We start from the raw sequence: 27,884 nt of genomic DNA on the forward strand, positions 1-27,884 counted from the left end.
TCTTTTGAAATTTGGCACAAAATTCAATCGTGGTGAAAATTCCAGTATTATTGGGGTGTCCAGCTGCGGCATGACATTTTGGCTCGATAGCGCCCCCTACAGAGTAGCCCCAACTTTGGGTTTCACCTAGCTGTATGAAATTTGGTAGATATGTGGAACGTGATGGGACGTACAAAAAAGTCAAAAGGAGGTATATCCTAAACCAAACAGGAAGTCGGCCATTTTGAATTTTATGACGTTTTTGGACCGTTTCAAGGCGCCGTACTTTAACGAACTCCTCCTAGAGATTAAACCCGATTGCCTTCAGATTTGGTCAGTATGCTCTTGAGACCTTGGCAGTGAAACGATACTCAAAGATCAAAAAGTTATCGAACTATGTGTCCGTGGCGGCAAAAAAACACCATTCGCCATGAAACAGGAAGTTGTTGTAACTCGGCTGTACATTGCCTAATCTGCTCCAAATTTCTCAGATGTCATAACATCCTGACCCTGAACACATGTATATGACAATTTTGAATCATAGTAATAGCGCCACCTAGTGGCAACAGGAAGTCATAGGTTGTGTACTTTGACACCCTACTGCTCACAGATTAATCGGATCCCTCTCAAATTTTGTCACAAAAGCCTTAAGACCTTGATAATGCTTCATTGTGAAAATTGCAGGAAGTTGTCGAAGCATGGCGACGTGGCGGCTCTGCGAATTTCGATCCTTCGCCATGAACGAATAAACTGATGTAACTCGACTCCGCATCATCAGATCTTTACCAGATTTCACATGTTTGATTAAACTCCAGGCCTGAAGACATCTGCAAGCCAATTTTGAATCATAGTCATAGCGCCACCTACTGGCAACAGTAAGTTAAAGTCTTTATACTTTGGCTTGTTTCTCTAAGTTGGAAAATCAGATCAACATCAAATTTGTTCCACACAAATGTAAGAAGTTCATAATGCCAGTTCTCTAAGCTTTTGATGTTTCGTCAAACGCCGTTGCCGTGGTAACGCAGTCTTCGCCGTGAAAAACGATGGTCATTTGGAGAGGTTAAAAAAGCTCGAAACACAAGCAAACTTGACACACAGATCACAAGGCCAAAATGTAGTTCTATAATATGATTTTATTCAATCAGAGTGTTAAATCGGCTCAATAGCGCCCCCTACAAAATTTCGACGAAGCAGCCCTCTCAGTACGTTTCACATAGATTAACAAAATTTGGTAGGCACATGTATCACATGTGGACTTAAATAAAAGTCTCTTGGGGCCATGCCCTAAACCCAACCGGAAGTCAGCCATTTTGGAATTTGTATGAATTTCTAGTGTCGTTTTAGACATTTCCAGGGGCTCTACTTTAACGAACTCCTCCTAGGGAATTAATCAGATCGACTTCAAATTTGGTCAGTACAATCTAAAGATGTTTGTGATGAAAAGTTACTCAAAGCTTGTTGTTTCGTGAAAGGCCGTTGCCGTGGCGACGCATTCTTCGCCACGAAAAACAAAAGTGTTTTTGAGGGGCTAAAAATGCTCAAAACGTAACCAAACTTGTCAAACACATTTAAAATCCTGAATGTAGTTATCTGATGTGATTTTAATGCTTCAGAGCGGCAAGTTGGCTCGATAGCGCCCCCTACAATTTTTTGACGATGCAGCCCTCGCAGTACGTTTCACCTAGCTGTATAAAATTTGGTAAGCAGATGTATCACATGTAGACTTAACAAAAAGTCTTAGGGGTTCATGCTCTAAACCCAACCGGAAGTCAGCCATTTTGAATTTTGTATGAATTTCTCCTGTTTTTTTCCATTTCCATGTGCTGTACTACGAACTCCTCCTAGGGAATTAATCCGATCAACTTAGAATTTGGTCAGAACAATCTAAAGACCGTAGCGATTAAAGTTACTAAAAGCTTGAGGTTTCATCAAACAACATGGACTTGGTGTAGCGGCCATTTTACATGGTTCGCCATCATCCACCAAGCTGTTGTAACTCAAACTGTACTTTGACAAAACTGTCCCAAACTTGACATGCTTGATTGCCGTCATGATTTTAGGACTTTTGCATGCCAATATTAACTCATAGTCATAGCAGCACCTACTGGCAACCACAGAAGTAAGCAGGATTCTTTAATTACAGCAGCCCAAACACTGAATTTATTTAAAGGGATCGTGTGCACACCATGAGTAAAAGACTTCTCTGATCTGAATATGTGCAAACTAAGATGCATGGAGAGCAAAAGTTAGACAACTGTGGTTCTCAAACCATGTCAGTGGGCATTAGTATAAATGATCTGTCCAGAGCTTCTACATGAAAATCACGTTAAATGTTACAATGAATGCTTCACACTACAATCTAAAGTTATAGAAGAGCTTAAAATGAAAACAGTGTTAAATTAAAGTGTTCAAGTAAAAGCAAATGACAATACTGCTCTGTTAACTTTCATGTAAGTTCAAATACAATCAGCAGGACACTGCAGGGAGTTGAACCCCATCCCAGTAAACTGACGGTCTGTTATTTTATAAACACTGAAACACATTCACACATTCATTTTCTTTATGATCTTAACAGGCTTACATTTATGATTGTATCGGAGGTACACTCAAAACATTTGAGGCTTAAGACCTGGCAACATGATCTTGCTACGCTGCTGGTTGAGGCAGGAAATACTGTTTAACTCGTGCACGCAATGTATGATGGTCACAGAAATGCATGGCCGCATCAACCAGAGTCCTGCCAGTACCCTCGACGTGCGTGAAGTTGCGAGGGCCCGATCAATGCTGCTTGCAGCTTTAATTATTATTAATATCGTACCAGTTTCATCGCAAAAAGGAGGTGCTTGGGATACTGGGAATCTTTTGAAATTTGGCACAAAATTCAATCGTGGTGAAAATTCCAGTATTATTGGGGTGTCCAGCTGCGGCATGACATTTTGGCTCGATAGCGCCCCCTACAGAGTAGCCCCAACTTTGGGTTTCACCTAGCTGTATGAAATTTGGTAGGTATGTGGAACGTGATGGGATGTACAAAAAAGTCAAAAGGAGGTATATCCTAAACCAAACAGGAAGTCGGCCATTTTGAATTTTATGACGTTTTTGGACCGTTTCAAGGCACCGTACTTTAACGAACTCCTCCTAGAGATTAAACCCGATTGCCTTCAGATTTGGTCAGTATGCTCTTGAGACCTTGGCAGTGAAACGATACTCAAAGATCAAAAAGTTATCGAACTATGTGTCCGTGGCGTGGCGGCAAAAAACACCATTCGCCATGAAAAGGGAAGTTGTTGTAACTCGGCCGACCATTGTCTAATCTGCTCCAAATTTCTCAAATGTCATAACATCCTGACCCTGAACACATCTATATGACAATTTAGAATCATAGTAATAGTGCCACCTGGTGGCAACAAGAAGTTATAGGTTTTGTACTTTGACATCCTGCTCCTCACAGATTATTCAGATCCCTCTCAAATGTTGTCAGAAAAGTCTTAAGACCTTGATAATGCTTCATTGTGAAGATTGTAAGAAGTTTTTGAAGGGCGGCGATGTGGCGGCTCGGCGAATTTCGATCCTTCGCCATGAACGAATAAACTGATGTAACTCGACTCCACATCATCAGATCTTTACCAGATTTCACGTATTTGATTAGACTCCAGGCCTGAAGACATCTGCAGGCCAATTTTGAACCATAGTCATAGCGCCACCTACTGGTAACAGTAAGTTAAAGTCTTTATACTTTGGCTTGTTTCTCTTAGTAGGTAAATCAGATAAACATCAAATTAGTGCCACACAAATGTAAGAATGCCAGTTCATAATGCCAGTTCATGAAGCTTTTGATGTTTCGTCGAACGCTGTTGCCGTGGCGACGCAGTCTTCGCCATGAAAAACAAAGGTGTTTTTGAGGGGCTATAAATACTCAAAACATAATCAAACTTGTCCCACACACACATTTAAAATCCTGAATGTAGTTATCTGATGTGATTTTAATGCTTCAGAGTCGGCTCGATAGCGCCCCCTACAAAACTTCTACGAAGGAGTCCTTGCAGTACGTTTCACATAGATTTACAAAATTTGGAAGGCACGTGTATCACATCTGGACCAAAAAAAAAAGTCTCTTGGGGCCATGCCCTTAACCCAACCGGAAGTCAGCCATTTAGAATTTTGTATGAATTTCTAGTGTCGTTTTTGGCATTTCCGGGCGCTCTACTTAAACAAACTCCTCCTAGGGAATAATCAGATCAATTTAGAATTTGGTCAGAACAATCTAAAGACCTTTGTAATTAAAAGTTACTCAAAGCTTGTTGTTTTGTGAAAGGCCGTTGCCGTGGCGATGCATTCTTCGCCATGAAAAACAAAAATGTGTTTTTGAGGGGCTAAAAATGCTCAAAACCCAGCCGTAAGTCAGCCATTTTGGCATTAATCCGATCAGCTTAAAATTTGGTCAGAACAATCAAAAGACCGTAGCGATTAAAAGTTACTAAAAGCTTGAGGTTTCATCAAACAACATGGACTTGGTGTAGCGGCCATTTTACATGGTTCGCCATCATCCATCAAGCTGTTGTAACTCAACTGTACTTTATCAAAACTGTCCCAAACTTGACATGCTTGATTACTGTCATGATTTTAGGACTTCTGCATGCCAATATTAACTCATAGTCATAGCGCCACCTACTGGCAACCACAGACGTAAGCAGGATTCTATAATTACAGCCGCCCAAACACTGAACTTAATAAAAGGGTTTGTGGGCACACCATGAGAAAAAGACTTCTCTGATCTAAATATGTGCAAACTTGGAGAGCAAAAGTTAGATAACAGTGGTTCTCAAACCATGTCAGTGGGCATTAGTATAAATGATCTGTCCAGAGTTTCTACATGAGAATCAGGTTAAATGTTACAATGAATGCTTCACACTACAATCTAAAGTTATAGAAGAGCTTAAAATGAAAACAGTGTTAGATTAAAGTCTTCAAGTAAAAGCAAATGACACTACTGTTCTGTTAACTTTCATGTAATTCCAAATACAATCAGCAAGACACTGCAGGGAGTTGAACCCCATCCCAGTAAACTGACAGTCTGTTATGTTACAAACACTGAAGCGCATTCACGCACATTAATTTTCTTAATGATCTTAACAGGCTTACATTTATGATCGTATCGGACGTACACTCAAAACATTTGAGGCTTAAGACCTGGCAACATGATCTTGCTACGCTGCTGGTTGACGCAGGAAATATCATCTAACTCGTGCACGCAGTGTATGATGGTCACAAAAATGCATGGCCGCGTCAACCAGAGTCCTGCCAGTACCCTCGACGTGCGTGAAGTTGCGAGGGCCCGATCAATGCTGCTTGCCTATTGTTATTCTAATGTTTATTATTATTATTCTTTTTCTCTCAAATGAATTGCCTTTTTGGGGGCTTTATCATATCCCAAAACTCCCCATATTTGGCGAGCATATCAGGACTGCGGGAAAATTTGATAATTTATGTGTTCCATGCTTGAGTATGAAAAAATTGCTCGCTAGCGCCCCATAGCTAGCGAGCCTTGCCTTGCAGCAACTCACCCATTGTGTCCGATTTACTTGAAATTCGACACACATGTCCATCTCCGCCTATTCTACAAAAAAGCCAATCAGATCCCTAAGCTCCGCCGGAATATTACTTGCGCTAATAATTGTACATTTACAAAATTTCACCGCCGAACGGCATGCTGGGTACAGTTGAAGCCAAAATGATTAGCCCCCCAGGAATTATGGAACATTTTCCTAAAATTCTCCCCAATGTTTGCAGCATTAATAAAACTTGATATAGTCGCTCGCTCGCATGACTTCTCCTACCATTGTTATGCCGATGACACCCAGCTGGTCTTGTCATTTCCCCCCGGTGACACCCAAGTGGAGACGCGCATCGCTGCGTGCTTGGCTGACATCTCGAAGTGGATGACGACATACCACCTCAAGCTCAACCTAGACAAAACTGAGCTACTGTTCCTCCCGGGGAAGGGTTGCCCGCACCGGGACCTGTCCATCACCATTGATGATACCGTGGTGACGCCAACTCTGACTGCGAGGAACCTGGGTGTGACCCTGGATGACCAACTGTCATTCTCAGCAAACATTTCATCCGTTACACACTCCTGCAGATTCCTGCTCTACAACATCAGGAGGATTCGTCCCTTCCTCACTGACGAGACAGCGCAGGTTCTCATCCAGGCTCTTGTCATCTCCCGCCTGGACTACTGCAACTCTCTACTCGCCGGAGCCCCGGCGTCGGCCATCAGACCTCTGGAGCTTGTCCAGAAAGCAGCAGCTCGCCTGGTGTTCAATCGCCCCAAGTTCTCCCACACAACTTCCTTTCTCCATTCTCTACACTGGCTACCTGTAAGAGCTTGCATCCAGTTTAAGACTCTGGTGCTAGCCTACAGGGCAGTGAAAGGAACAGCTCCTTCCTATCTCCAGGCCATGGTCAAGCCCTAGACCCCCGCCTGACCACTTCGCTCTGCTGCCTCGGGGCGATTGGTTGCCCTGTTGCTCAGAGGTCCTGGTGGCCGATCGACCCGGTCACGGCTGTTTTTTGTCCTGGCCCCACAGTGGTGGAATGAACTTCCCACTGCCCATCTTTTGGCGCAGGCTGAAAACCCACCTCTTCAGGAAGTGCTACCCTGAGCCTTCCACTTAGCACTTATTGTATTCATACTAGCTTGTTGCACTTATTGTATTCGTATTACTTATAGCACTAACTGTTTTTCTTGTTTCTGCACTGTACTTTGGCTCTGAGTTACGCTCTGCTTCATGCTCTTAGATGCTTGTTTGGAAAACGAAATGTACTTATGACTTCTGGTGACTAGTAGTTCTTTTGATTACCAATGTTGAATGCACTTATTGTAAGTCGCTTTGGATAAAAGTGTCTGCTAAATGACTAATGTAATGTAATATAATCAAACATTCACCAGTGCTATTTAGTAGCTTTTGGTAAATTTTGGAATATAAAATACATTTTTAGGCTCGCTTTATATCAAATATAGTGAAAAACAGGGTGGTCAAAAATATTAGCCCCCCTGATGGGGTGGTCAATAATATTACCCCCCCATGTGAATTTCTGCTTTCAAACACACTTAATTAACCAATCAGCTTTCAAGCCACACCTGTGCAGTCAATTAGCTTCCTAACAACACCTGAGCATTCAATCAGCATAAAAAGACTCGAAGGAACAAGGCACTTGAACACATTATTGAGAGGTACTACTTTTACTCACCATGCCAAAGACAAAGGAAATCAGTCTTGAGCTCAGAAAGAAGATAGTGGAGGCTCATGATAAGGGGGAAGGCTATACTGCCATTTCCAAGCGTTTCACAGTGTCTAGAACCGCTGTACGTTGCATCATTGCCAAGTACAAGGAGACAAATTCTGTAAGAAACAAACCTGGGCGTGGTCGTAAGTGCAAGATTTCAAGAACTCTTGAGAGGAAAATAGTCAGAGATGTCAGCAAGAAGCCCCGGACATCTGCCAAGATGATTGTTGCTGACCTGGCCTCTTCTGGAGTTGATGTTTCAAGGAACATAGTTGCGAGGGCTCTCCATCGTGGTGGGCTTCAGGGCCATCATCCCAGAAGAACCCCTTTACTCAAAGAGGGGCACATCACAGCCAGACTGAGGTTTCCTCGTGAACATTTGAAAGGTAAAGATGAGTTTTGGAAGTCTGTGCTTTGGTCTGATGAGACTAAACTGGAACTTTTTGGGGACATGGATGTTGCTTATGTTTGGCGAAGAAAGGGAGAAGCCTTCAACCCTAAGAACACAGTTCCCACAGTTAAACATGGTGGTGGGAGCATCATGCTGTGGGGCTGTTTTGCAGCCTCAGGCACAGGGAGCCTTGTTCGGGTGCATGGCATCATGAAAAAAGAAAATTATGTTGATGTTTTGAGGGATAATATGCAGAAATCTGCTCGCAGTCTATCCTTAGGTCGTCGCTGGGTCTTCCAACAAGACAATGACCCAAAGCATACATCGAAATTGGTGCAACAGTTCCTGAAGCATACCAAAACCAAGGTCCTTGAGTGGCCCACACAGAGCCCAGACCTCAATCCTATTGAGAATCTGTGGCGGGTGCTCAAAGCGAATGTCCATGCTTGGAAACCACGCAATTTGGACCAGCTGGAAGAATTTGCAATGGAAGAATGGGCCAAAATCCCTCAGGAGACCTGTGCCAACCTAGTAAAGAACTACTCTAAGAGGTTGTTGTCAGTTGTGGCTCAGAAAGGGTACACTATTGACTATTAATGGCCAGGGGGCTAATCATTTTGGATGTCTCATTTTTGCCTTTTCTTGTTTCAACTCAGTGTATCAATAAAATATCCTAATCAAACTTAGTGGACATTTTGTCTTTGTTATTTTGGAAACAAATACATTATAAACACTTGTTGTTAATGGTCATTTATATGGAGAAATCAAGAGTTTTGTCTAATTTCATAAGGGGGGCTAATAATTTTGGCCTCAACTATACAGCTCGGTAGCTTGCCCTTTAGCTAGTCTGCTAACAGCTGGGAGAGGCTCCGTCGCGTTACTTAAAGAACAGGACAGAGCGATGCAGGAGGAACAAAGAGAGACCGGAGATGCACCAATAAAGTCTGAGCTCAAGAGAGGAGCTGTGTCTGCTGTTTGGAAGTGTTTTGGTTTTAAAAAAATCCAACGTTTTTGCGAGTTTGGAGCCACTGTTGATGCCGCTGGTGGTAACACAAGCAACTTACGTCACCTCAGCAGAACACGCAAGTTATTTTCATGTGTTCATAGATGCAATCTGAAATGTACACCTTGATAACTGCAAGCCAATCTACGTCATGTTTGTTAAATTATCAGTGGTGATAACTAAATTATATGATTATTATACATATTACAAACAAAAACACTTCAAAAACTCAATATATATATATATATATATATATATATATATATATATATATATATATATATATATATATATATATATATATATATATATATATATATATATATATATTTAGGGCCCGAGCCACCGACAACGTCGGGCCAGCGAAGGCCCTATTGAGATTGTATGGGGTATTATTATTATTCTGATTTTTATTTTAGATCTTTGGGAGCATATTTGGGATACTTGCCATGCATGAAAACTCACCAAATTTTGCAGACTTGTCAGGCCTGGTGAAAATAGAGGTATGATATAGGTTTCATATATGTGTGAAAAAAAATGGCTCTCTAGCGCCCCCTCAAAGTTGGACCGGCGACGCCCCTCGGCCAGTATGTCCGATTTACTCGAAATTCGACACACATGTCCAGATCCACTAGCTCTAAAAAAAAAAGCCTCTCAGACCCCTAAGGTCTGCTTGATCTACCTAGATTTTCCGCCATCTTGAATTTTGTGAAAAACACATTTTTGAGAACTCCTCCTACACACTTGGTCCAATTGCTACCAAATTTTCTGTGGATCATTATTGGATCAAGATCACATGAAGTTATCAAAAGCTTGTTGATATCTTAAAGCGTTAAGAAGATACGGACCAATGAACTTCTTGGGGCGTGGCTTGTTTTTCAATACACATAACTTCTCAATCGTGTATCCTAAAATCACCAAATTTGCATTATTTGTGCATATTGCATGGTGGAACATACCCTGCAATTTTCATTCCATTCAACCCATAGGGGGCGCTACAGTAATTCACTCAATTTCAGTTTTTTGGTGATTTTTCGCGTTTTCAGCCTTTGTATTTGAACGAACTCCTCCTAGAGAATTCATGCGATCGACTTCAAATTTGGTCGGGATGCTCTTAAGACCTTTGTGATGAAAAGTTATCAAAAGCTAGAGTTTTCATCAAAGAACCTTGACGTGGCGGGGCGGCCATTTTGCCTCATTGGCCGGGAAGAAAGAAGTTGTTATAACTCCAAGGTACATTATTCAATCTGCACGAAATTTCTTATGCATGATGCTACTTGAACTCTTAGCACATTTCAATTGAAAAATGTTCAATAACTCATAGTGCCACCTACTGGCAAAAGGAAATGTCATATTTTATACTTTTATTTACTCCTCCTAGCCAGTTCATCAGATCAGTCTGAAATTTTGGAAAGATAGTCTTAACATGTTGATGATGCACCATCATGAATATTGGGAGTTTTCGTTGAACGCTGTTGCCGCGGCAACGCATCATTCGCCATGAAAAATTAGGCTGATGGATCAGTGGCTTGCGATGCTCAAAAACTCATGGAACTTTATACATGTGTTATAGGTAATGGGAGGACATATTTTATATGGGTGTTTGGCTTGGCCGTTTTAAATTGCCTCCAAAAAAAGAGAAAAAAAGAGCAACCCCAGCGCTACGTTTGAGGTACCTGTATGAAACTTGGTAGGATTATGTATCTCAGAGAGACTTACAAATAAGTCTCTTGGGACCATGCTCTAAACCGTACCGGAAGTCGGCCATTTTGATTTTTGTGTCATTTTTCAATGGATTTAGGCTCATTTCTAGTCGCTATACTTTAACAAACTCCTCCTAGGCACTTTGTCGGATCCACTTCAAATTTGGTCGGTACAGTCTCAAGACCTTTGTGATTAAAAGTTATCAAAAGCTTTACGTTTGACAGAATGGCTTAGCCGTAGCGGGCGGCTACTTTACGTGACTCCCCATGAAAAAAGCTGATGTAACTCAGCCGGACTTGTTCCAAACGCTCCTAAACTTCCCATGCTTGATAACACTCATGGCCTGAGGATGTCTACAAGCTAATTTTCACTAATACTCACAGCGCCACCTGCTGGCCAAAGTAATTCTGCGTTTTTTGACAACTGGCATCCGATTTACATGACTTTTACACAATGTTGTCTACAGTTGTTATAGAGCAACATAAAACATGTTTTTGCATGCTCTGTAGCACCACACAGCGGATACTGGATGGTGTGGACTATTTGCATAGCATCATTTCATGCGTCACGTGGTCCAAGCAGAAAAAAATCATCGGACTCCAACGCGCGTTGTCCGACTGTCGCAGACGATCTCGGCTGCAAACGTTGGAGTCCCGCCGGCACCCCCGGCGTGCGGGAGGAGGCGAGGGCCCGTTCATCGCTGCTTGCAGCTTTAATTATTTATTTTTTGCTTTTTGGGGTATTTTGGTTAGACACATATGCAACGCTGATTAGACTAATATGTGTGGTATTTGTTATAAATGTAGCTGGTACATAGACGGTGATAAGAAAATGTACGTGGAAGGTCTTAGGACCCAGGGGAATGTAGGTGAAGGAAGCAGGAAGAGACGGAAGACACGCCACATAAACAGCTGTCCCCCCTACTGTGTGCTGAGATGCTTAAGAGCAGGAGACAGACTGAACTCTTTGCTCATCCTCGGCAGACTGCGCTGTAGTCTGTATGACGGTGAAGCCTTCTCTGGCCAGAGAATAAATACTTTAAAAGACAAACTTCTTTCCTCAATGTTTCTTGTTTCAGTATTCAGTGTTTATTGGACTCACTCGGCACTATTGAATAGTTTTTCTTTCACATTAGTTAATGCATTTACGCGGAAAAAAAATACCGTGATATACCGTGAAACCGGTATAATCTTACAAAATATCGTGATATACATTTTTGGTCATACCGCCCAGCCCTACATCTCTTATATTTTAACAATTATTATTCTCAGTTTTCACATTTAACTTGATGGATTATAAATAATACATAGAAATACATAAATAAATGTTCTTCTCATTTCAAGTAAGATAAGGGCTGGATTTAAAGAATAACTGACATAACAGAAAGCTTTTAAAAAATGTGCATCTTAACTTGTACTTCATTTAAGAAAAATTGATTTCACTGAATTGCCCTGCAGCTTTAAATTCAGTTCATTCAGGTGTGAAGTGATGTCAATCAAAAAAGCCACAATATTATATTTTTCTCAGCTTCTAACAAGATAAACTGTGTGCAGCAACTTTATCTGTGGTTATGAAACTACTTGTTTCAGCTTTATTATCTGTTAACATCATAGTTGGTCAATTAATTAACGTGTTAGGATTCTGATCATATTGGGCTCTTAGGTTTATTTTCTGTGTCTTCATTTCAGATGTGAGTGGGTACGTTTGCTCAAAAGAGTTGGGCTTTTTCTCGTAGTAACGCTTCACATTACCGCTTTTAATAATCGTCACGGTCTCTGAACATATGAGACATACTGGTTTTAAACTGTCCGTGGGAAGAATGAACCTATAAGAGTCTGTTCATTCTTGGTTAAAGACTCTGGTCTCTCTGACCACTTTTCTCTCTTTGGAGAACATCAAGTGAAATTTCTCTGACTCACGTAATAATTATCCTACTCTTCATTCTCATTCCTCGTCTCCCCCAGGCGTGTACATCTCACTCGAGTCAGGAAACTTGTCAGAATACCCACATTTGATTGGCTGAGCTACATCACGTGATGTGATTTGCGCCGCTGAAAGAGTGCCGTAATGGCTGAAAAAGCTGCGCCGGTTAAAATACAAGCGCTCCGTCATAATGTAATAATTCTCAATTATCTATCGGTTTTAGGTCCTGGGTCCGGATACAACGGCATCTGGGTCCGGATCCGGACCGCGGTCCGCCCATTAGCGACCCCTGTGCTAACAGGTCGCATCCGTTCCGTCTTCAATGTAGCCTGAACGTTAAATAAAGTAAATAAATTCAGCCTACCTCATTATAGTGAGTGTGGTCATGTCCAAAGCCACTCTGGTCCCTGGCTTCAGCTGAGACTTGTCCAACTGCAATGAAAGCCACCATAGATTACTGTTCACATTCTTAAGACTGAGGTTGAAAATGAGTGCAAATTTGGTTCTTTTTGTCCTATCCAGAAAAAACACCATCAATCAACAATTTTGATTTGTAAAAATAAATAAATTATATAAAAAAAACTGATGGGCAAAACAATGTGTATGTAAATGTATATGCAGATATGTCAATTTTTGAACGGGCCAAAAACAGACATAATAGTAAAAGGTACATTGATTGCATTATAGTCCTGCTCATTTTCAAGTCAATGTCTCTCAGTACATGAAAGAGTTCTCCACTGACAGTGCCTTGCAATTTCTTTCTTGTATTACAACATGGAATTTAAATTGATTAGGGCCCGAAAAACCGACAACGTCGGGCCAGCGAAGGCCCTGTTGAAATTGTAAGGGGTATTATTATTTTTCATGATTTTTAAGCTTTGGGAGCTTTTTGGGGGTACTTGCCATGCATGAAAACTCACCAAATTTTGCAAACTAGTCAGGCGTGGTGAAAATAGCCATTTGATATAGGTTCCATCTTTGTGTGTAAAAAAATGGCTCTCTAGCACCCCCTACAATTTGCACCGGCGACGCCACTCGGCCAGTATGTCCGATTTACTTGAAATTTAACACACAAGTCCAACTCCACTAGCTCTACAAAAAAGCCTCTCAGACCCCTAAACTCCACCTACCAAAATTTTCTGCCATCTTGAATTTTGTGAAAAACACATTTTTGCGAATTCCTCCTACACGCCTGGTCCAATTGCTACCAAATTTGTGGTGGATCATTATTGGATCTAGATCACAAAAAGTTAAAAAGCTTGTTGATATCTTATAGCGTTTAAAAGGTACGGACCAATGAAATTCTTGGGGCGTGGCTTGTATGTTAATACACATAACGTCTCAACCATTTGTCCTAAAATCACCAAATTTGCTGTATATCGCATGGTGGAACATACCCAGCAATTTTGATTCCATTCAACCACTAGGGGGCGCTACAGTAATTCATCCATTTTCAGGTTTTTGTGATTTTTCACTTTTTCAGCCTTTGTATTTTAACGAACTCCTCCTACAGAATTCATGCAATCGACTTCAAATTTGGTCAGAATGCTGTTAAGACCTTTGTGATGTAAAGTTAACAAAAGCTAGAGTTTTCAATGAAGAACCTTGACGTGGCGGGGCGGCCATTTTGCCTCATTCGGCATGAAAAAGGAAGTTGTTATAACTCCCAAGGTACATTATCCAATCTGCACAAAACTTCTTATGCATGATGCTACTTCAACCCCTTAGCACATTTCAAATGCAAAATCTTCAATAACTCCACCTATAGCGCCACCTACTGGCAAAAGGAAATGTCATATTTTATACTTTTATTTACTCCTCCTAGCCAGTTTACCAGATCAGTCTCAAATTTGGTAAAGATAGCCTTAACACATTGATGATGCATAATCATGAATATTGTGACTTTTCGTTGAACGCTGTTGCCGTGGCAACGCATCATTCGCCATGAAAAAGGAAGCTGATGGTTCACTGGCTTGGGATGCTCAAAAACTCATGGAACTTTATACATGTGTCATAGGTGGAGGACATATTTTATATGGGTTTTTGGCTTGGCCGTTTTAAATTAAACTAATTATATGGCTTTTGAAGGTAGTTGGTAGGGATGGGAATCTCTAGGCACCTCACAATTCGCTTTCAGAGGGCTACGATGCGATTATAAAACAATTAGCGATTCTTCTTAATGCATCAAACTTTTTCGAGACATGATTCATAATCGGGCCGCTCTCACCAAAACTCTGCTAGTATTTAGTCTAGTTTAGAACGCAAACAAGATGCACGTTCAGGGAAGCTGTAAGGAATGGACAGCCCAGTGTCACAGAATTGTTACAGCCAATCATAACGTTGTGAATTGAGTTTGAAATGTCCGATTATTGAGTTTTCTGCATCGAGCCATAATCGTTCATGAGAGAATCCCAATGCATCTAAGAATACATTTTTCCCCCCACCGCTAATAGTTGGTAGCACCAGGTCTTATTTAGGGGCCCCACAGTAAGTTGGGTGAAAACATATGCATGCACCACTTCACTTTAATTTAAAATTTTGCACTACATCAATTTTATTAATTTTGTGTAGGTCCATTACATAAAATCCAACTGTAAAACCTTACATTCCAGGTTCCACCTTACGTCAACCATGGTCAGAATTAGGGCTGCAACTAACGATTATTTTAATAATCGATTAATCCGTTGATTATTTTTTCGATTAATCGATGAATCGGCAGGGAAAAGGAGAGTGAATAAAAACGTGTCTTTAGTCTTGCAAACTATACCACCCCTGCTTTACTAATGTTATTAACACGAGCTAACGCTAACTTGTCAAGCTGGGTAACGAGTAAACACCAGCACCAGAAGAGCTACTGGAGGGACGTTATGTTCCTCACTTCAGAATGGATCAACAGTAGGATTCTGTAGTGACTAACCTGCTGTTGAACTCCCTTCCTCCTCATCAAGGACTCCAACATGTTTACATTTTAGGTGCTGAATCATCGCCGTGGTGCTCCCGTGCCATGCCATGACGCTTTTGCATATCTTGCAATTTTTCGATTTATTTAGTGTGAAATGCACCTTGGATGACTTAGGTCGTACTGATTTCTCTGCCTCCGCCATGCGTTTCAGAATAACATTACGGGTCTCTCTGATGGTCTTTCCTCTACCTTCGCTCTGCTCCGCGCTCAACTCAACTTTTTTTTTTATACTCAAACATCTCCGCGACTTATTGAGTGGCGTAATAATCGCGCAACACAACGAATCAATAATGAAATTCGTTGCCAACGCTTTTAATAATCGATTTTATCAATTCGTTGTTGCAGCCCTAGTCAGAATTATTATGGACGGTTAAAAACAAAGTATCAAATTTATGATGCAGAAGCAGAGATACCGTCTGTATTTTTTGCATATATTTCTCTGTATTGTTAAAACCTGGTGCCTACAGCAGGTGAAATGCATTGGGGACATTTTTCAGACTTCACACAGCTGTGGGACACTAAAGACTGGATTGTCTGGATTGACTGGATTTAAACTTCTTATATACATGGATGTATATAAGAAGTGGACATAGTTGTTGTGACATCACACGAGTAGTTTGTGAACAGCCGTTTCGAAGCCTCAAGTCTGGCATTTTGGCTGTCACCAACTTGGATTTTTTGCAACAAGTAAAAGGAAGTGACCATATTTAGAATGCAGATTGTCGTGGAGACGCTGTTTATGGCGCTGGTAGAGAGACCTGTCAATCACAAGGTAGCCCCGCCCCAAAGCATACTCCGCTTTATGGTCTATTTGACTCTAAAAGGGACCATCATTTACTAAATGAACATCATGCTTTACTGAAGACTTGTAACTAGCATTTGAGCATGATGCTTTACTGAACCTTTGGGTCCAGACACAAATATTTGCAGGCAAGTTTGTATTAATTTTGTTTGCATAAATGTCTATCAGTCTTCTGAAAATGACAACAAAAAACATAAAATCTGGCAACACACCAATAACAGAAGCTAATACACATTGGTATGTGTTCACCACCTACCTGTCTGCGGCATCCAACCACATATCTGGGGCCGTTGGTGGCCTTGACAATGACTGGAATAATAAAAAAAAAAAATTACATTAGTTTTACAGGTCTGAGCTAATCAGTCTGACGTGTCACAGTTAGAGGCTGTCATTAGTTATTTTCCTTTGGCTGCCAAGCTTCAAGAGGGTGGATCTTGCGTAATATGAGCCTGCCACAGAGCAGTTGAAGGAGAGAAGCCAAAATGGAGGAAAAAGGGTGGAGAGTGACGTGTTGCTAGCGGTGTCACGGACCATACTCGATCCGTGATTCGTACGGATCCCCTCTCGCGGTTCGGCACGCATGTGAACAGCGGATGAATTACTCCTATTAACGTTAACCATCACAGTGTGAAAAAATTATTACTGAGGATTGTTATTAGCATAATTATGCATTTCAAGTTGCAGATCTCTTTGTCAACAACCAATCCATGTTTAAAATTAACAGGTAGGTAGCAGCACCGCTAACAGCTACAGTGAAAATGAGTATTAGGCGAATGTAAATTATAACTTTATCATGATGTGTTCACATGTACTCTTGTAAAATGTAGTGTTAGTGAGAAACTTGAATAAATGCAGTTTTTAAAAAAAAAATGTTTTCACAACAATTTTGATAAATACAAGAGGGAATTATCACCTTTTTACATTAGTTCTAAGCAGATTATAATACATCATTAAAACCACTATTGACACGATTTGTATTAATCAATACAAATCTTTTATTTTTACCTTTAATTTCCTTATCTGAATTGTGTGTTTTCACAAAGAAAAAGCACCATCAAAATTACTTTAATAAAGTAAAAGGATAACATTTAGTATTAAAAATTGTCTGGAGCCTTGTAGACCAGCTGTTATAATCAATCAACAAAAGGGATCTGTATCAGCCAATATGGATCATCAATGATCAGCGGGAAAAAAACATGATCAGGGATCTAAAAAAGTTATATTTGCCCCGTTTTTTTCTTTGGTGCTAATCCGATCCGTGATACAATCTAAACCATGAGTTTTATGATCTGTTGCACAGATACATGTTGCAGATGAATGCAGAACAATATTTTGTTGAAATTATTTTGCTGGTACTGTGACAATTGTAAATGTAAGATATGTTCCAATAAACTTACATTTCTCCTCAGTCAGCTGTTTGAGCACTTCTCCAACAATCTGCAGGGAACGAGGCACAGATGTAGTTAGTAGACGCAGATTTTATTCACTCCCTCCTGTTTTTCTAATTAGGCCCTTTCCATTGTCTTCACACACTGAACCCTCTCCTTTCTCTTTACTCAGACCCACATCTTGTAGATCTCATAGACCCACAACTGTATGTAAGACTGGATGAAAGACGTGTGATAAACATTCAGATAAAAATATGCATTGCATACCATGTGTTCAATAATATCCTGTTTTACAGAAATTTTCTCTCACTATTGTCAGAAAAGTTATAAAGCCAACTTAGTGTCTCCTCTAGACTATAAAGAAGAATTTGATTGGTCTTTAACAGCACGGTTAATCTTGATAGGCCAGATAAAATTTAAGGGTGCATGGTCAACTCATATATAATCGTGAAGCTGCTTATCTGGCAGCAGAATATAATAATCCTTTTCAATGTCAATGAAAGCACCAGTATTGTGTGAGGAACTTCACTAAAACACAGAACCAATAACTTCAGATTCTGAGACAGGAAATTGTTACCATAGTGATTATTTTTTACTAATGATGAATTTAACAATTATTTTCAAAATGGTCATGTCTCCGATATTCAATTTATGCCAGTGACTGCCTGTCATTGTGTTGATCTACAAAATAAAATGTCAGTCTATTGTTGCAACAACTTGAATTAATCCCTTCATTGAGATCCCAGAGGCTAAAATGTTAACGAGTTTTAGACAATAAATATTCTTACCTGACCAACACTTTGCAGAGCCTTCAGGTCATTTTCTGATTTCTCGTACTGTTTAGTTTGTTCTCTCAGTTGTTCTCTCACTAGAAAACAAAGGAGGCCAGAATATGTTGATTCTAGTTTTTAGTTATCAAGCACCAAAATTCAGTCAAGAAAACTGTTCGTTACAGCTGAGGGTGGAAGCTGTGGTCACACTGTCAAACAAACATGCCTGGAAGTTAACGTTAGCTGGTCAAAGTTAGCGTCACGTAAATTTCGTTATTACGTTAACAGATAAGACATAAATACATTATGTGTATCGAAATAATGGCTACAAAGGCTGTAGTTCACTGAATTTGAGAAGTTATTGACCTAACGTTAGTTACTGCCCGGCATAGCATTTTTCTTACAATTGTTAGTCTACTTACAGTGCGTTAACGTTACTTCTTAGCTAAGATAGCACTACTAGCGTTAACCGGTTTAGCACTACATTCATTTCTATGAGGATGCTAACTGCATGACAAAGCACTAGCTAGCTGGCCAGCTAGCTGATGATGGCTACCCAATAATATTTATCTTATCAATACATACAAGATGTATTTCTACCACACCACAAACGTCAAAATAAAATAGTCTCTTACATTCTTTTAACCTCCCGTCAATTTCTTTGTGTTCGAGTAATTTTTTCCTGTAGTCTTGCAGTGCCTTCTCCCTTGTGTCCGCCATGATGCCCCACTGTATGCTGGGAAACTGTCGCGTCACAACGGTGTCCGCCCCGACCCTGACACTTTGCTAACGACAGTGTGCAGATCTGTAACAAGTCTGCTGAGTGACATAAAATAAGTACACCCCGAAATGAATCACAGATAGCCTTTACACAGCGACAATTTGTTTTCAACTTGTCCAGCTGACATTAGTTTTCAGCCGCCTTCAAAGAATGAACAGGAAGTCACAGAAATAGTTATAACCTGTTAGATCTGTAGGCTACTTGTAGTTTTTCTCGCTCAGATGTATTCATATGTGTTTGTAAATATATTATAGGAGCTATTTATTAGTTAGTATTAGTTAGTATTTAGTTATTTTTTTCACAAGTAGTATAGTTTAATTATTCTAGATGTTTGCTTATCTAGGTTAGATTGTTTGTTTGATATATTAAGACTGTCATTCGTTTAGTTGAATTATTTTTTGTTGTTTAAGTATACTTAGTTTTTAGGTTAGTTGGTTTGCTTATGAATTGGGTAACATTGTGGACACCCGTAGTTATTTATATGAGTAGGCAGGTATAGGACCAGCATGCACCGGGGTGGGCCTATGTTTTTTTTACCAGAGCAGGAAACCACATGGTGCATCAGTGGCCCTTTGGTTGTTGTTTTTTTTATTTATCGGACAAATGGCCACTACTGTAGGAGAGAAGTTATTTTTATGAACAAGTGACTCTGGTTTTCTTTTACACACACCAATACTTTTCAGATCACAGACTGTTAGTAAGAAGTGGATAGTCGTTGGGACGTCTCCCATTGGTGGGTGATTGAGTTCGGCATTTTGGCCTTCACCATCTTGTTTTTAGCAACGGAAGTGACCATATTTGGACTGCGGAGGAGTGGTAGAGACGGCGTATACGACTCTGGGAGTGACCTGTCAATAACAAAGTGGTTGCCCTTAAGCTTACTCTGCTTTATGGGCTATTTTACTCACGTCCACACTACACTGCTTCCATTTGAAAATGCATATGTTTTGCTACATTTACACTGAGCGTCCACACTACGCCAGCATTTTCGGGCACCGAAAACGGAGGAGTTTGAAAACGCTCCCGAGGACAGATAAGTTTGAAAACTCCAGGGGCCTGTTGTTCGAAAGTAGAATAAAGACATCCAGGATAAGTGGGAAAGCCAAGTTGGACAAAGTCTCATAAGTTCATTCTGGCTTAATTGGTTGTTCGAATGCCGAGCTAGGCTGAGGAGGGGCGGCTTTGTCAAGCCAGGTCTAACTAATTCGAGTAAGTGCGCGGCCATGGCTTTCTTCATTAGACCACAGAGATTGATCACAGATTCACAGAGGAGACGACAGGTGTGGACACTTTCCTCCAATGAACAGCGGATCTGAATGCTGACGTAAGGTGACACACCTCTCATAAAATGAAGCACCGCTGCTGTCTTGAAGTTTGGAGACGGACTGATTAAATGAGTAGGTAAGTAATCCAAAACTAAAATCCTTAATCACAATTTAAGTTCCTTTCACAAATTAAAAAGTGTTGCCTTAATGATAAGCAATGAAAATTGATAACAAGTGGTGAATATAAGAACATTGTTGGTGCTTGAATAATTTTCTGATAATGTTTAAATGAGGTGTGTGAATTTTTTGGAAGGGTTACACATTAAACATTTAGTCTTAACAGGTCAAATGGAGAGGACGCAAGCTGCCTACTTTTCCCCAAATGAGCAGCAGCTCTTAATGGATACGTATGAGGAGGTGAAACATCGGATTAACAAAAAGGGTAACGCAGCTGCCACCATAAAAATACGAGAGCATGCGTGGCAGACGATTGCTGACAGACTAAATGCGTAAGTAATCTAAAACGATACACTTTAATGAATTATCATCATTGTAATTCAAGTTCTTTTTGCAAATGCTGTAGCCTTATGAGCAGTGGGAATTGATTCACTGTGCAAATCTTTTCTATCTCATGTAACGTTCATACAGCACAAATACAAGTGGCCAAACACGCACCTGGCAACAGGTGAAAATTAAATATAAGAATATTCTGCAGTCTGGTAAGTGCTTCAATAAATAGCTGATAACTATGCACAAACAAGGTGTATAGATTATTTGGAAGGTCCTGGCTAACACTTTTTTAATTGTATTATATCATTACTTCTACCAGCATTTATATAATAGCCTATGTGTATTTTTCTGCATGTCATTTTTGTCCTTATGTATGCCTTTTGCCACAGCAAATTCCTTGTTTGTGTAAACTTTCTTCAATAAACCGTGTCTCATTCAGATTTTCATGTATGCACTGATTTCAGCAGTCAAGAAGGCGGCACACATGTCTGGCACGGGGGGTGGCCCACCATCTGCGGAATTCACACCTGCAGAATCAATTGCCCTAGACCAGAATCGAGGCAGGCCGATGATGGAGGGAGGGTCAGCTACAGGCTCTGCAAATGAATTGCAGACTGCGCCCTTCATACGAGGTACATAGTTGAAGGAATCAATAAGTTTATGGTGTTCTGTGGACTGACTTTAGCTTGTCTTGCAGTGTCTGGCAATGATATCACACTCATTCAAGCAGAAGATCCAGTAAGTGTTATTAAAGGCTCAACATGTCTTGCAAGTTTACACTTGGTTAACATGAGTTTTATTTGATGGTGTCAGGGTGAAGGCACATCTGCCTAAGCTGATGAGGAGACTCTGTCCCTGGATTCAAGGAGGTTTGAGGTAACCTGTCAATCTTGTGGAATTTTTCTGTGTAAGAAGTCAGTGATGTGGTGCTCATGGAGGATATCATATGTAACAGGACACAGATGCTGAACAAAATGATGGCCTGCCTGCAGAAATAGTAAGTAGCCTATCACATGAATGACATCCAGTGTCCACGATTCCTGTACTAGTAACTGATGTGTTTTTTACAGAATCCCCAAACTGTCAGACGCCTCTACGCAATTAATCTTCTGAAGCAAATGGAGCTGGCAGATGCAAAAATCAAGCTTGAAAAGCGAAAGCTTGAGGATCTGGATAGACAAATAAAAAATAAAAAAATTAAAAAAAAACAACCTTGAGGAAGTTGGAACTCGAGATCAAAAAACTAGAGAAAGAAGTATGTTTAATGCACATTGTAAGCATGACAATGATACAAGGTATTCAATGTTGTTTCTCATTTCCTCCACAGCTCCAAACAGACAGTGAATAAAACAATTTAATCAATACTGTGGAGTCATTTCCCCGTTTCATTCATTAAATCCTGCTCTAAGCAGTTTTTCCCTCAACTGATGCGAGGGTCTAACGGCAGAGAATGTTGTGTAAAGCTCTTTGTGACCAACTTTTTGTAAAAATGGGCTAAACAAATAAAGTTGCCTTGTCTAAATAAAAAAAAAAAACAAAATAAAAAAAATCCTGCTCTCAGCAGCTATTTCAACAAAAGAGAAATACAGTTAACTAAAATAACTAGCAACATACGGATCTCTGACAGCTCTACCATTCACATTGTCTGGAAAAATAGCAGGATTATCCCAGTTCATTTGGAGGGCCACTCTAGGAGCTCTTTCCCTCCTGATGATGGCGATGTTGTGGAGTACTGTGCACGCAACTATGATGTCACAGGCTCTGTCTGGCTTGACCCTCAAATGACAGAGGCATTGGAAACGGGTTTTCAGAAGGCCAAATGCCATCTCAATTCTGCCCCTTGTCCTTGCATGGGCCAGGTTGAAATTCATCTGGGCCCCCCCCTGGGGGTCTGCAAAGGGTGTAAGCAGAAACGGCTGGCATGCGTAGCCCTTATCGCCCAAGATTATGCCAGCAAATTCGCCTGAGGGTGCAAGATGTAACCGTTATACACCTTTGACACATTCTGATGTTGAAGTTGCTTAACAAATGCATGGCTTACCTTGAGACAGCTTCTGGTGAATCGAAGAGGCCCGAAGGATTCGTGCGTCATGGACAGAGCCTGGCCACTTTGCCTCCACATTGCTGAAAATGCAGTCAGCATCACAGATCATCTGAAAGAATAAGATGAAAGCTATTAACACAATTTGAAGCACATGATTGATTAATTTATTTATTAACAGTAACCATAGGTCATTCTTACCTGAACGTTGATGCTGTGGAACGATTTGCGATTTACAAAATCGCCCTCATTAACACCCGAGGGGCGCTTTATCCTCACATGAGTGCAGTCCAGTGCACCAATGACATTAGGGAAAGCTATTATAAAAATAAACCCTTGTGAAAAACATAATGTGCAGCCCATCCCATTTTATCTACACTTTTCTTTGTGTGTGTATTTCATATTACCTGCGATTTTGTAAACACCCTCCTTGATGTAACACAGTCGTCTGTGGCCAGGGAATGTAACAAAAATGTGCACGACTGATTTAAGTGCCAAATACACGTCGCGGATGGCCCGGCACACAGCTCCTTTATTGAAGTTCTCAGCATCCCCGATGGAGTAGAGAAACGAGCCGCTTGCAAAAAAACGGAGCACAACACAGACCATCTGTGGAACCGTCATTGCGCGGCTCCGGGCTGTGCGCCACTGGATTTTGGGACCCAGTATTCCACACAGATAGCGAATACCCTCTCCTGAAAATCTGTATCTTTCTATTAGATAGTCGTCACTGAACACCAGTGGATCTGACCTGTCTCTGACCACCTTCTGAGGTCGAAATGCCCACCGAACAATGGTTACCTCATCATCCACAATGTCCTCCAAAATAGGACACGCCATTGTGAAGGAAAGGACACATGTTCATGGGACTTAATATAGTGTAGGCTATTACCCTAATCGCTGACTTAATTGCAAGCACCTTTGCAAGTGCAGCCATTTCTAATTACTGTAATGACTGCAATAAAATCAGATTTGAGCTGGCAAACAATATGAAGGGTCTTTATTTACAATGACGAACACACAAATAGGCCCCAATTATGAAAAAGAACTATCGTAATAGGCTAACTTTATTTCTTTTTTTAAAATTTGATCATGTTTTGTTTTATTTCTTTTTTTAAAATAATAATTTAGCCTACGTGTTTGTTTAAAAATGAGGCCAATGTGTAGCCTTCATCAGAACATGGAATGACTGTATAAAACACATTAATTTCTGATCAGCGCAGCCGCTGACTCCAAAGATAAGACAACAGAATCAACTAAGCTTGGCATTTAGCCTGGTCTGGAGCAGGCTAGCTGCAGAGAATAAATCACCATGGTAACTTGACCAGGATAAAGTTATCCAGCTTTCGAACAACCGACTGCAGGCTAAATTCAGCCAGGATAACCAACATATCCCGGCTTAATCCCTTATCTAGGTTTCAAACAACAGGCCCCTGGTTGCGTATTTGTGTGGACGGTCGTAAATGGATACGTTTAGAAACGATGACGCCCACACCCGCGTTCACTACTTGATTGGTTATTAGCAATCATGACGTGTCTGTCAGGATTGGATTTGGCCCCTGTTGTTCCTGTGTCTGTGTCTCTGTCTGTGTAGCTCCGCCCCTGGCCTCCTCCCAGCTTCTTACTGGGTCTGAGTGTGTTGCCTGATTACCCTCATTCACTACACCTGTGCCCAATCACCTGCCCCTTGGTTTTCCCTCTGCCAACCCCTCTCATATAAACTCCCCTGCTTCCCTGTTCTGGTTGTCAGATCGTTTTTGTTGCTTCCCCGTGTGTGCTCCATGTTCCAGCATTTGTCCTTCCCAAGTGTGCTTCATGTTCTGGTATTTTGTCCTCGTGTTTGTTTCTATGTTTTGTGACTTTGCCTATTCTACAGTTTTTGGATTTTTGCCTGCTCCCTGTTGGAGTTGCTTTAAGTTCTTGGTTCTTACTTTTTTTGTGCAAGTAAAATAACCTTGCCTTCCACCTCGTCTCCAGTGTCTGTGCTTGAGTCTTTGCTCTACCCCTGCACCACACCTCATGACAGTGGCCAAATCCCAATGTCCCCCCTTATGGACTCACGGACTTTGAGGTGCGCTCCTGCGAAGTCCGTGAGGGTTTAGTTCTGTCCCACTGTCAAATCCTCAAGTGTTTGACGGCTCTCTCGCAGACATTTTGAGCCCTTTATGAACCCTTTCCGTGAGTCAGCATGGTATGCTGACTTAGCCTAAGGGAATTACCCACAAGTCATAGCAACATGACGTTAAACACGGGGTAACCAGTGGACACATGGAGACGTTAAAAAAAAGGTAAACAAAGAGGACGGCTCACGTGTGTTCAGCCTGTCTTATTATATTTACACAGAAACATTAAGGGTTAAAGATGGAACAAAAAATAAAGGATATTTATTTATTTATCCATCAAATATTTTATTTTGTCATTGATTATATGAAATGACCTCTCATCTTGTGAGGAAAGAGCCTGAAGACATTCAAATCAGGGAGTACAAAGTATAAAATAAATACCCACAATTATACATCTTCTTTTTTGTCGTTTTCATGGTAACGTGATATTTTGCAGCAAAGTGCTGTCCCATTCATATTTATACCATTTCGAGCCCTTGCAGCCTCTCACACTCAACCACTTACCAGGTGAAGTCAATTAAGTCCTTGAGAGTTCAGGGTTTAGGGTTTAGGGAGGACATTGGGATTTGGCCAGTGTCCTTCCCTGATTCGTCACACCCATATTACGTGACCGTTCCCGGAAATCATAAACAATAACATTGATTATTGATCGACTACCAGGTTAATTTAACATGGACAACAATCTGGAACTGTCCATGCCACCGCTTAGCTTGACAGTGCCTTGTCCTGAAGTCTTTTACCAGGACAAAGTCTCCCAGTTGGAGGGAGTGGAGTGGTTTGGGGGCAGGGGGATTAAAGCAGCTGTCTCAGTGAGTGTAACCAGCATTGCTGCCTGTACTGAGAGGTGATGAGGAAAAGGGCCAGACACCACTTCATCATGTTTTCATGAGAATTTGATATAGCATAAAGAGGGGTAAAATGTTCTAAAACATTTATACTATACTAATTGTATTTAAGTTCTGTTCTTCTGTAATTTGGTGATACATCAATATTTTGATAACCTGGAGAAGAAATTGATTATAACCTGCATGGTACAGTTACCAAAGTAAAAGTATAAGATTTAATCTTAAAAGTTAGAAGACTAGGATTTTGGCCGAATTTTAGACAAAGGTTGTGGTTTTTCATGACGTTACTAAATACTAATACAAAATGTGGATAGCACATATACTAAAAACTGTACTAAATGTGGATCTATCTTTACAACAAAATTACACATTACATATCCCCCCCTTTGCCACGCTATCTCTGCTGTGAGCTAATTTAGGTAACAATGGAAGAGATCACATGGCAATTATCTAAGCTCAACCATACATCATTTTGTAAACTGCACCAGATGTGGTACAACACTTTCACTCTGCAGGGGTAACCAATGTCTGCAATAATTGAATATCATAAGTGAGGAATATTTCTGTAGGCACACCTAGCATAATTTTGTGAGCTGAAAAGAATAACGTAAAAAATCACCTGCTTCCTGTTGAAATGGGATCAGAAGCAATAGTTATTACCTTATATGGTAGTGACCTGAGGTCTCCTCTCTCACAGACACATGATATATTCAACAAATCTTCTTCTGGTTTAAAATTTCAACAAATAAACGTTTTGTAACACATAATATCCAGCACTTGGAGCGCTTTTAAACATAGATTTCTCACAAGATGAACAACGACCAGCAAGGTGATAGTCATCACTACCTGACCCAGAAGATTCCTCTTTGATTTAGGACCAGGGACGTGCGGTCACCTGTCATCATGAAAAGTTAAAAACAAATAATGCTAAAATAAATATTAATATTTCTCCACTGATCTGTGCTATAAATGTAATTTATGTATGATTCCAATCATTTCAAGCATTTTTATAATCAAAATCACTGAATTAGCGCATGTCCTGTTCAAAAAAAGAGGAGACATGCAAGGTGATGCAGCGACGAGTTGTGCCTCACCTCAGATTGCGCTCACTAACTGGGTTGAACTTGTGCCTTTTGCTGTCTCATTGTTTGTCACCACTGCAATATTTGTAGACACTTTAATTATATGTCCTTTCTTTACATAAAATAGGTACTGTATTTCACGAATGTGTAGAACATATTTAGTGTTGCTGATCTGACAGAAACCGCAGTGAAAAAGCACACAGGGGAGGCAAACACTACTCTGCCTCAAAAAAGAGGGCGTGCGAGAGCCCCTGTGTCGGGTTTATGCTTGTTCTGTCGTTGCTCTTCTTCTACACTTCTCTTCTTCTTCTTGTATTTTGCTTTGACCACACAAATGTAAGATTCAATATCCAAGCTTAAAAATGTCTCAAAAAATAGGGAAATATGACCAAATCAACAGCAATTCAACGTTGGACAGGTAAAGTAACCTTTTATGTGTTTGTTGTTCTCTTTATACATAGTAGTGTCAGTGCCTCACCAGCCACGAACCTCACCGCACGTCACTGATTAGGACTGTCCACAACCACCCAGACTCTTCCTCATGCACCTACCTCACAGGAGTCCTTTAACCTCTTGATGTAAAACACGAAACCTACCTCACAGGACTTTTTTTAGAGGTAAAACACAAGCCTATCTAATAATAGTAAGGTAATAGTATAGTTTGTTTTACAAATGTTTTTGATGATGCATATTCTTTAAATGTTCTTACTGATGTATATTTTCACAGACAGCAGAGACTAAATTGCAGTAAATTTAGATATTGAAGATATTTAGGGCCCGAGCACCGACGTAGTCGGAGCGGAGGACCTATTGTTATTCTAATGTTTTTTATTATTAGGGCCCGAGCACCGACGTAGTCGGAGCGGAGGACCTATTGTTATTCTAATGTTTTTTATTATTATTATTATTATTATTATTATTAGAGCCCGAGCACCGACGTAGTCGGAGCGGAGGACCTATTGTTATTCTAATGTTTTTTATTATTAGGGCCCGAGCACCGACGTAGTCGGAGCGGAGGACCTATT

The 27,884-nt window shown here is 40.6% G+C and overlaps 2 protein-coding genes and 1 long non-coding RNA gene across 3 annotated transcripts in view; 1 reads left to right on the forward strand and 2 right to left on the reverse strand.

Annotated features, from left to right (window-relative positions):
* Positions 1-18,958, reverse strand: part of psmc6 (proteasome 26S subunit, ATPase 6) — a 29,371-nt gene extending 10,413 nt beyond the window's left edge. The window contains exons 1-5 of the mRNA XM_068708600.1: positions 18,848-18,958; positions 18,231-18,310; positions 17,452-17,491; positions 16,311-16,363; positions 12,655-12,722 (exon numbers count right to left, since the gene is read on the reverse strand). Of these exons, the coding sequence (XP_068564701.1) occupies positions 12,655-12,722; positions 16,311-16,363; positions 17,452-17,491; positions 18,231-18,310; positions 18,848-18,932 (326 nt within the window). The 5' untranslated portion in view covers positions 18,933-18,958. The remainder of the gene's footprint in view (positions 1-12,654; positions 12,723-16,310; positions 16,364-17,451; positions 17,492-18,230; positions 18,311-18,847) is intronic.
* Positions 18,959-20,447: 1,489 nt separating this feature from the next.
* Positions 20,448-21,438, forward strand: LOC137871045 (uncharacterized). Its single transcript, XR_011102775.1, has 3 exons — positions 20,448-20,767; positions 20,907-20,977; positions 21,233-21,438. It is a non-coding gene; the product is annotated as an uncharacterized lncRNA (long non-coding RNA).
* A 750-nt stretch (positions 21,439-22,188) lies between these two features.
* On the reverse strand, positions 22,189-23,649 carry LOC137871399 (putative nuclease HARBI1). Its single transcript, XM_068709213.1, has 5 exons — positions 23,217-23,649; positions 23,011-23,126; positions 22,810-22,921; positions 22,402-22,731; positions 22,189-22,205 (listed from the first exon to the last, which is right to left on the reverse strand). Exons 1-5 carry the CDS (start codon positions 23,647-23,649, stop codon positions 22,189-22,191), a joined length of 1,008 nt encoding a protein of 335 aa, XP_068565314.1.
* Between the last annotated feature and the right edge of the window lie 4,235 nt (positions 23,650-27,884).

This window comes from Cebidichthys violaceus, unplaced genomic scaffold (assembly GCF_023349555.1).
Source record: "Cebidichthys violaceus isolate CVI_PGR_0920_01 unplaced genomic scaffold, fCebVio1.0.p SCAF_14, whole genome shotgun sequence".
NCBI lineage: Eukaryota > Metazoa > Chordata > Actinopteri > Perciformes > Stichaeidae > Cebidichthys > Cebidichthys violaceus.

What these genes read in the sequence shown, in the direction of transcription:
- LOC137871399 (XM_068709213.1), bottom strand. Translation starts at nt 23,649, where the DNA reads ATGGCGTGTCCTATTTTGGAGGACATTGTGGATGATGAGGTAACCATT. An exon ending in GGGTGTTTACAAAATCGCAG is followed by an intron (nt 23,127 to 23,216) that starts GTAATATGAAAT and finishes TTTTTATAATAG; the next exon opens with CTTTCCCTAATGTCATTGGT. An exon ending in TCACCAGAAGCTGTCTCAAG is followed by an intron (nt 22,732 to 22,809) that starts GTAAGCCATGCA and finishes TTGCACCCTCAG; the next exon opens with GCGAATTTGCTGGCATAATC.